This window comes from Rhinopithecus bieti, unplaced genomic scaffold (assembly GCF_001698545.2).
Source record: "Rhinopithecus bieti isolate Rb0 unplaced genomic scaffold, ASM169854v2 scaffold_17971, whole genome shotgun sequence".
NCBI classification, from domain to species: domain Eukaryota; kingdom Metazoa; phylum Chordata; class Mammalia; order Primates; family Cercopithecidae; genus Rhinopithecus; species Rhinopithecus bieti.
Window position 1 is genome coordinate 2,261,712 of NW_016809834.1, and position 9,627 is coordinate 2,271,338.

Consider the following 9,627-nt stretch of genomic DNA (forward strand, 5'->3'; position numbering starts at 1 on the left):
TTTTTTTTGAGACGGAGTCTCGCTCTGTCGCCCAGGCTGGAGTGCAGTGGCGCAATCTCGGCTCACTGCAAGCTCCGCACCCCCCACCCTGAGTTCAAGCAATTCTTCTGCCTCAGCCTCCCAAGTATCTGGGATTACAAGTGCCCACCACCACGCCCAGCTAAATTTGTATTTTTAGTGGAGACGGCGTTCCACTATGTTGGCCCGGTTGGTCTCTAACTCCTGACCTCAAGTGATTCGCCCGCCTCGGCCTCCAAAGTGCTAGGATTACAGGTGTGAGCCACCGCATCCAGTCTAAAAATAGTTCTTTATCAGGCTGGGCGCAGTGGCTCACACCCATAATTCCAGCACTTTGGGAGGCCGAGGTGGGCGGATCACAAGATCAGGAGTTCAAGACCAGCTTGGCCAACATGATAAAATCCCGGCTCCACTCAAAATACAAAAATTAGCCAGGCATAGTGGTGGATGCCTATAGTCCTAGCTACTCAGGAGGCTGAGGCAGGAGAATCACTTGAACCCGGGAGGCAGAGGTTGCAGTGAGCCGAGATGGCACCGTTGCACTCCAGACAGAGCGAGACTCTGTCTCAAAAAAAAAAAAAAAAATTCTCTATCTCGATAGAGAAATGCTCTGCATTCTGAGTTCGTTTTATTAACTTTTAAAAGTTACTAAATGAACACTTTCTACATTCAGAGCAACATGGACTTACTCTAACTTTTTGCTTTTAGTTCGTGAAGTGACCGAACCTCTGAATTTAAATCCAGCTAAACGGCCTCGTCGACAAGACTGGGATGGAGAATTATATGAAAATGGCTCATTTTATTTTGCTAAAAGACATTTGATAGAGATGGGTTACTTGCAGGTTTGTACATTCATTTTGCATAATCCTTTTAAGTGCTTTTGTAGGCATACTTTGAGTTCTAGGGAAGAAGTATGGTACAATTTCTTTATGATAAAAGTATCAACCTATAGAGGAAAGGTAATAGCTAACAACATTTGCTATCTGAGACATTTATCCTGGAGGTTTACCCCAAGGTGATCTTTGGAATCCATTCAGTAAATATACAAGGAATTCTGCTATAACGATAAAAAAAAGAATCAAGTACTACGTGTCTACACATGCCCTAGTACTCATATTATTCCATTTAAAACTATGTAATCCATGTTTGTGTTATAGTTATGTTGTGGCTGTAGGGTTGGATAACTTGTATTGCTCTAAAAAGATAAATAATTTCATAGAGGTGAAAAGAGTTACAACCTGGGCGACAGGAAACCCGGATTCTTACTCTAACTGCCTCTTACTATGTAAGCTTGAATATGTATCATTTTATCTGTTCTGACTCTCATTTCTCTCATTTTCAAATAACAGATTTAACGTCTCTCTCATTTTAGAGCCTGCAACATGGTTGCATCATATATTTCTTTACTTGTTAATTTTAGTTATCATTATTATTTATTATTTACTGTGTACTGTGGAGTATGTGAAACACTTTGCATATGTTATCTTACGTAATCTGCATAGCAAATGAATGAAGTGGACTTTTCTACCCAGTTTCACAGAGGAGAAAACTGCATCTCTGAAAAATGAAGTAATTGACTCAAGGCAAAAACAGCTAATAAATGGTACTGTCAGGATTTGGATTCAGGTTCTTATGTTACTCAAGAAATAGCGTTTTAAAGAGAGAGAGGGAAATCTCTCCATTGTCTAATAAAATTCTAATGGGACTCTTATTCTGAGCAAAAGAGAGAAAACATTTTACAAATTTTCTGGTCAATGTATAGGCAAACTATAGACTGGCTGTATAGTTAAATTCAGAGAAATTAGATTTGACACACATAGATACTACTATTTTTAAGCTCTTTTCTAAGGAGGACCATGGTGCAACCCATTCCTAAAGTGTGGAGAAAAATGTTTCTCATTAAAACAAGATTTATGAAGAGGCTGACAATTCTGAAAAAAAAAAATGAAATTGAAATTATCCAGTAATTGATCTGGTCATTCAAATAATTACTATCAGAAGAAAGGCCCCTTCTCTTGCCGACCCTTGCCTAGAATCAAGAGACTGCCCTTGCCATTGCCCACATGTGACTTGGATGACTATTAGTCATTTTCATCAGTAGCTCAGGGATCTAAGAAAACTCTCTACAACAGATGCTACAGTTACTTTTCCTCCCCTGTGTTGCCTGGTAGTTGCAAATTAGAACAGAAGTTCCAAAAACCTTTATACTGCTTTGGATGATGACAGGAGAGAATTCTTGAAAAAAAAAGAGGATATGATTAAGGGATTTCCACAATACCCCATGTGGTCAGAATCCTGGAGGCTATAATATTTCTGCTTTTTTCAATATTAAAATAGAAATTTTCTTAAATAGGGAACTTGAACTGTTTAGATAGAATTTGAAAAATGTTAAAGTTATTTTATGTGAGCTTTCTCCTTAAAAAAAAAAAAAAAAAAAGCTGGGCATGGTGGCTGAAGCATGTCACCCAGCACTTTGAGAGGCCAGCTTGAGGCCTCAAGAGGAGAGCTTGAGGCCAGGTTTCCAAGAGCAGCCTTGGCAGCATAGCAAGATCTTATATCTACAGAAAACTTTAAAAAAATTTAGCCAGACATGGAGTTGTATACCTGTAGTACCAGATCCTTAGGAGGCTGAGGTGGGAGGATTGCTTCAGCCCAAGATTTCAAGGTTATAATGAGCTATGATTGCAGCATTGCTCTCCAGCCTGGGTGGCAGACTGAAACCCTAACTTGAAAAAATAAAGTAAAATAAATTTAAAATCATTTTATGTGACTGATTTTACTGGGTTATTCATTTTCTCAGTACTGTAGAAATGAATTCTTTGTGCTGTATTATAATAAAGTTTTGATATATGTGAATGAATATTAAAAACAGTATTCATGACATTTGTACTATCTTTAGGGTGGAAAAATGGCATACTATGAAATGCGAGCTGAGCATAGTGTGGATATAGATGTGGATATTGATTGGCCTATTGCAGAGCAAAGAGTATTAAGGTAAAAACAAACAAACCTGTATAACCTTTGTACTAAATCCTAATAATTATACTTCTAGATGCTGATTTCTGATACTTCAAACATCGTAGGATCTTTGTAATTACTTTGTTCATGTGGGGAAGACGTATGTAAAATGTGTGTTTACATGGCTTCAATAAAGTAAGAAATTATCTGGTTAGACCACACTACTTTTAGTTACTGCACTGAAAGTTGAAATATATATGTGAAGTAAATTTGAAGAGTAATGTTTGAATAGTTGAATGGAGGGTGACATTTAATGTATTGGCTTAGCCAGTTGAGAGGGAGTGATTAGTATTGCCCTTATACTCAAAGGTCTATTTTGGTTTCTTTTAGATATGGCTATTTTGGCAAAGAGAAGCTTAAGGAAATAAAACTTTTGGTTTGCAATATTGATGGATGTCTCACCAATGGCCACATTTATGTATCAGGAGACCAAAAAGAAATAATATCTTATGATGTAAAAGATGCTATTGGGATAAGTTTATTAAAGAAAAGTGGTATTGAGGTATGTGCTCCCTGAATATAGCAGTATTTCATAATATTTTCATTCAAGGTCAAAGAACATGCAAGGAATTAAGAGATTTAAATTTTTAGTATTAACTTTTAAAATATCTGAAATTTGGCCTTCATATGCCTAGAAAATTATTATACTATTTACTTTTAGAATAGAATTAGGAATTTGTTAATCAGCAAATAATATTTCTTGTTTATTCAGTAAGTATAAACATACTATTTTTAAATGGGAGCTATCTAGTGTTTCCCATAGGATCTTGCAACAAGAAAGATTTCCTAGATAATAGGTATGCTATTTCAGAAAAGGACAATATCTTGTGGATTTTTAAAATCTAGCTTATTCTTATGAATGACATTTTGATTCAAAATAACTTAATGTAAGTGTATTTTTTTAAATGAAAGCTAAGATAATTATAATTTACCAGAAATCCTAAATATGTGTTGCTAAGCAGCACGAGATAGGTTATAGACTTTCCTCTGGATAAATTGAATTATAGGAGAATCTTAGATTAGTATCAGACAATATATGTTGTAATTTTTACCTGTAGATAGAATCCTTTCTGTTGTAGAAAATAAAATACTGTGTCTCACCTTTACTGGGCTATGAGAAATAAGCTTTGTTTTAAAGCATCATGATTTTAAAATGACAGTCAGTTTTCTTACTTGGACCTTCAGAAGGTCAAAAGATGACTCGTTTGTGATTTGGACTATCTACAAGGTCAATTATTATGAAAGATTTCTGTTTTCTTCATTTTTTAATTTTTCCCTTTTTCCTCCGATCCTGTTTTTTTTAAGGTGAGGCTAATCTCAGAAAGGGCCTGTTCAAAGCAGACGCTCTCTTCTTTAAAACTGGATTGCAAAATGGAAGTCAGTGTATCAGACAAGCTAGCAGTTGTAGATGAATGGAGAAAAGAAATGGGCCTGTGCTGGAAAGAAGTGGCATATCTTGGTTGGTATCTTTTTATTCACCCGTAGTAAAATGGACCAGGATTTATTTACTTATTTTTACAGAAATGAGTACATAACAAAGCGCGTCCCCCAGATGGGCGTGATTGTAGGAAATAGGAACTCTCCTCCACTGCTGATGAAAGTGTTAAACTGGGACAGTCTTTCTGGAGGTTAGTTTGAAAATGTGTATCAAATGAGGAATGATTACTAGCCTAAGCTGTGAAGTCAGACTCTACCACGGATTAGCCAGTTGTGATAAGATGAATGTTGTTTCCTCCTCTGTAAACTGGAGGTAACAAGAATATCTATTATCATAGGGCTCTGGTAGGGATTAATAAAATAATATGAGTAAAAGCACTTAGCAGAATTTCTAGTACATAGGAATTACACTCTGAATATTTTTTGCTGTTAATTGAATGTACATACTTTTTCCCCAAATTCCAATTCCAGGAAAGAAGTGAGACAAATGGGCCAGTAGTGAAGTTAAAAGAACCCACTTAAATGTCCTGCGAAAACTAGAATATCCCTAAAAAGGAATACTATGCAATCATTACAAACAGTGCTGTGACCTGTATTTATTTGCATGATCAAATATAACAATAAGTTTTTCACTTTGATTTTAAGCAATACACTTATCAGGTGCCCACGATGATACGCAGCATGGAACTGGTTGTGGGAGCTTGCTGCTTGCTGAGCTTACAGCCTGATGATGTCAACATTTAAAAATTGATAATCATAAGTTATTAAGATGCATAATAACTATAAATCATGTATGAAAGCAATATTTACAAGGGTAGTATGAGCCTCAAAATAAGCAGTACAGGAATACTTTGGGAGCATATGATCTAGGGACTTCAGGAATAACCCTTAAACCATGCATGAAGATTCAATGGACATAAATACTGCAGAATGTTTGTGAAAGGCAGATTCAATTTTTATTAGAAGAAAACAATTTTAATGGGATGTATAACAAATTCCAACTAATTATCTTTGGGATATTAAGCAAGCTTCTATATACCTTAGTTTTCTACTTAGAATATAAACACAAACCAAATTTTATAAAGCCATCAGAAAGGAAAACAAAGATAATATAAAATACTTAACATAGTGCCTACAGATAGTAATAAGTGTATCATTTATATAGGTAAAACTCTAGAATTATATGTGACAAAATGTAGTGATTATCTACAAATAGTGATAATTAGGATGATTTTGATTTTTTTGCTTCTGTTTTTTTAAAAAATATTTCTACCATGAATATGTATTATTTATATGACATTAAAAAAAAAAAAACTTTAAAAGGAGAGGTAAGAAAATAGAGAAGAACGTTTAAATTTTTATTTTAAACTCAGAGCAGGCCAGGCATGATGGCTCATGCCTGCAGTCCCACCACTTTGGGAGGCTGAGGCAGGCAGATCCCTGGAGCTCAGGAGTTTGAGACCAGCCTGTGAAACATATTGAGGCCCCATGTCTACTAAAAAAAAAACAACTCAGCAACGTTTTATATGGGTGACATAAATGTATACAAATATATTCCTTAACATTCAATACTTTTAAAAGTAAAATTTAGTAAATAGAGCTTAAAGGCTGGATTATGCAAAAACTAACTTTAACTTTTATTATGTTTTAGTGAAAACAATTCAAATCTCAACACATTTAATAATAAATGAGAAAATTTCAGTAGATAAGCATAGAACAAATTTAAAAGAAACTCTTTTCAACCAAGATTGTATGGTTGTATGTGGTCTAAACTATGGTAATAGTTTTACTCAGAATGGTGAATTGAAGATAACTGGGAGCTTCTGAAATACATCCTATTCCAAAAAAGGGATAAACAGAGAGGGAAGAAAAGGATATCATTATGTCAGTGTGATTTAGTATTTATTTTTATTCTTCAAAAATGGTAATTTTCAGTAAATATTAATAAGTGGCATACCAATCAGAACTATTACAGATTTAAAAGATTTAAGATATATATAAACAAGAGACCATATGTTAACCTTATTTCACTCCTGATTCAAATAAGTCAACTATAAAAGGACAATTTTGAGACAGCTGGGGGTATCTCAACATATACTAGGTTATTAGAGGATATTAAGGAACTATTATTGGTTTTGTGGGTTTAATGATATTCTGTCAGATAAAAAATTATATTTATCTATTAAAGATAAATGCTGAAGAGTTTCTGGATAAAATATTATGTCTGGGAATTCCTTCCTCTCCCTCTCCCCAAATAAACTAGGGGGCAGGGCATAGAAAACAATATTACTACGTGATTTTAAATTCTGATAATTTTTCAATATAAAATTGGGGTTCTCGCATATGTTTGAAATTTTGCTTAATAAAAAATTTAAATAACTTAGAATTCATATATAAAATTTCTAACATTTGTAATATGCATGGCAGGTAGGAAGTATGCTCCATTCTTCTTCTCTAGCTCATAAGAGTTCATTTTTGATTGCTTAGGGAAAACCCTGGACCTCAATTACACTGTGAACTATTTTTGTTCCATCTAATCTTTAGTATTCTTATATGCAGTGCCCCTAGGTCTTACTGAAGTTGCCAGTTACCTGTTGGTTGCTGTCTGCATTATTTAGCTAGAATATTCTTTGTCTGTTTAAATGTTTGCTCAGTATTTATTTTACTTGATAGGAAATGAAGTGTCTGATGAAGAGTGCTTGAAGAGAGTGGGCCTAAGTGGCGCTCCTGCTGACGCCTGTTCCACTGCCCAGAAGGCTGTTGGATACATTTGCAAATGTAATGGTGGCCGTGGTGCCATCCGAGAATTTGCAGAGCACATTTTCCTACTAATGGAAAAGGTTAATAATTCATGCCAAAAATAGAAATTAGTGTAATATTGAGAAAAAAAGATACAGCCTTCTTCAGCCAGTTTGCTTTTATTTTTGATTAAGTAAAATTTCATGTTGTAATGTTACAGAGAGTGTGATTTGGTTTGTGATATATATATTGTGCTCTACTTTTCTCTTTATGCAAGATAATTATTTAGAGACTGATTATAGTCTTTCTCAGATTTTTAGTAAATGCAAGTAAGAACATCATCAAAATTCACTTTGTATTGTACCCTGTAAAACTGTGTTTGTGTGCTTTCAAAGATGTTGGGATTTTATTTATCTGGGGACAGTGTGTATGGTAAGACATGCCCTTCTATTAATAAAATTACATTTCTCAAACTTGATGAAAACTGCCTTGTTGCTGTAGAAGAAATTTACCAAGCATTTTCTTTCTTTCCTTTAAACATGAACCAATCTTAGAAACAAGCCATTCGATGCCGGGGTAGAGCATCTGATTGTACTTCCCTTATGTATACGTAACAGCATATGGTCTATGTGGGGGATTGGTTCTAGGACCACCCACATATACCAAAATCTGTGCATAGTGAAGTAACACAGTCAGCACTGTTGAACCCACATATACAAAAAGTGGGCCCTCCATCTACTGCATGATTCACATCCTTAGAATATTGTATTTTTGATCTGCACATGGTTAAAAAAATTCATGTAAAAGTGGACCACACAGTTCAAACCCATGTTGTTTAAGGATCAACAGTATATACAAATATAAATATCCAAATAAATTTATGTATTATGAAGGTTATGTATTTATTTGGAGGAAGCAAATTATTTGCAGTTACCCCTGAGATAATGGTAATTTTGCATACAGGAATATCTTGGAGATATTACGGGTTTGGTTCCAGACCATTGCAATAAAGCGAGTCATAGGAGTTTTTTGGATGCCAGGTACATAAAATGTTATGTTTAAAGTAAACTGTGGTCTATTAAGTGTACAGTAGCATTATGCCCAGATAAACAATGTATATACCTTAATTTTAAAATATTGCTAAAGAATGCTAACAATTATCTGAGCCTACAGCAAGTCAATCTTTTTGCTGTTGAAGGATGTTGCCTTGAACAGTGGTGGTTGCTGAAGGTTGAGGTGGCTGTGGCAATTCCTTAAAATAAGACAACAATGAAGTTTACCGCATCAACTGACTCATGAAAGATTTCTCTGTAGTGTGTGATGCTGTTTGATAGCATTTTACTCACAATTGAGCATCTTTCAAAATTGAAGTCAGTTCTCTCAATCCACTGCTTTATCAGCTACATTTATATAATTTTCTAAATTATTGGTTGTCACTTCGTGTTCATAGCATCTTTACCAAGAGTAGATTCTATCTCATGAAACCACTTTTTTTGCTCATCCATAAGAAGCAACTCCTCATGCATTCAAGTTTATCATGAGATTGCAGCGATTCAATTACATCTTTAGGCTCCACATCTAACTTCATTCTCTTACTATTTATACCATATCTATAGTTACTTCCTCCACTGAAATCTTGAGCCCCTCAAAGTCATCCATGAGGGTTGGAATCAACTTCCAAACTCCCATTAATGTTGATATTTTGACCTCCTTCTATGAATCATGAATGTCCTTAAAGGCATCTAGAATAGTGAATACTTTCCGGAAAGTTTTCGATTTACCTATTTCCAACAGAGGAATCACTATTGATGGCAGCAATACTCCTAGAACTGTATTTTTTTAACTACTAAGACTTGAAAGTTGAAATTATGCATTGATCCATGGCTTCAGAATGGATGTTATATTAGCAGGCATGAAAACAGCATGAATCTAGTACATATCCATCAGAACACGTGGGTGACCAGGTGCATTGTTCATGAGCAAGTACATTTTGAAGGAATCTTTTTTTCTGAGCAGTAGGTTTCAATAGTTGGCTTAAAATATTCACAAAACCATGTTATAAACAGGTGTGCTATCACCCAGGCTTTTTGTTCCATTTATATATACAGCACAGATGGTAGACATAGCATTATTCTTAAGGGTCATAGGATTTTTAGAATGGTATTGAGGTTCAGCTTCAATGTAAAATCACGGCTGCTTTAACCTTCTATCAAAAGGGTCAGCCTGTCCTTTGAAGATTTGAAGTCAGACATTGATTTCTTTCTAGCTATGAAAATACTAAATGGCACCAGTGGAAGGCGCCTTCCAGTGGAAGGCGTCTTCCAGTGGAAGGCTGGTCAACACTGAAAATCTGTTGTTGAGGGTAGCCACCTTCATCAATCATCTTAGCTAGATCTGGATAACACGCTGTAGCTT

The 9,627-nt window shown here is 35.0% G+C and overlaps 1 protein-coding gene across 1 annotated transcript in view; it reads left to right on the plus strand.

Annotated features, from left to right (window-relative positions):
- The window catches only part of CMAS (cytidine monophosphate N-acetylneuraminic acid synthetase), a 19,996-nt gene extending 12,306 nt beyond the window's left edge, over positions 1 to 7,690 (plus strand). Inside the window, exons 4-8 of the mRNA XM_017890545.1 lie at positions 727 to 860; positions 2,918 to 3,012; positions 3,367 to 3,538; positions 4,342 to 4,495; positions 7,147 to 7,690. Of these exons, the coding sequence (XP_017746034.1) occupies positions 727 to 860; positions 2,918 to 3,012; positions 3,367 to 3,538; positions 4,342 to 4,495; positions 7,147 to 7,337 (746 nt within the window). The 3' untranslated portion in view covers positions 7,338 to 7,690. The remainder of the gene's footprint in view (positions 1 to 726; positions 861 to 2,917; positions 3,013 to 3,366; positions 3,539 to 4,341; positions 4,496 to 7,146) is intronic.
- Positions 7,691 to 9,627: the final 1,937 nt, after the last annotated feature.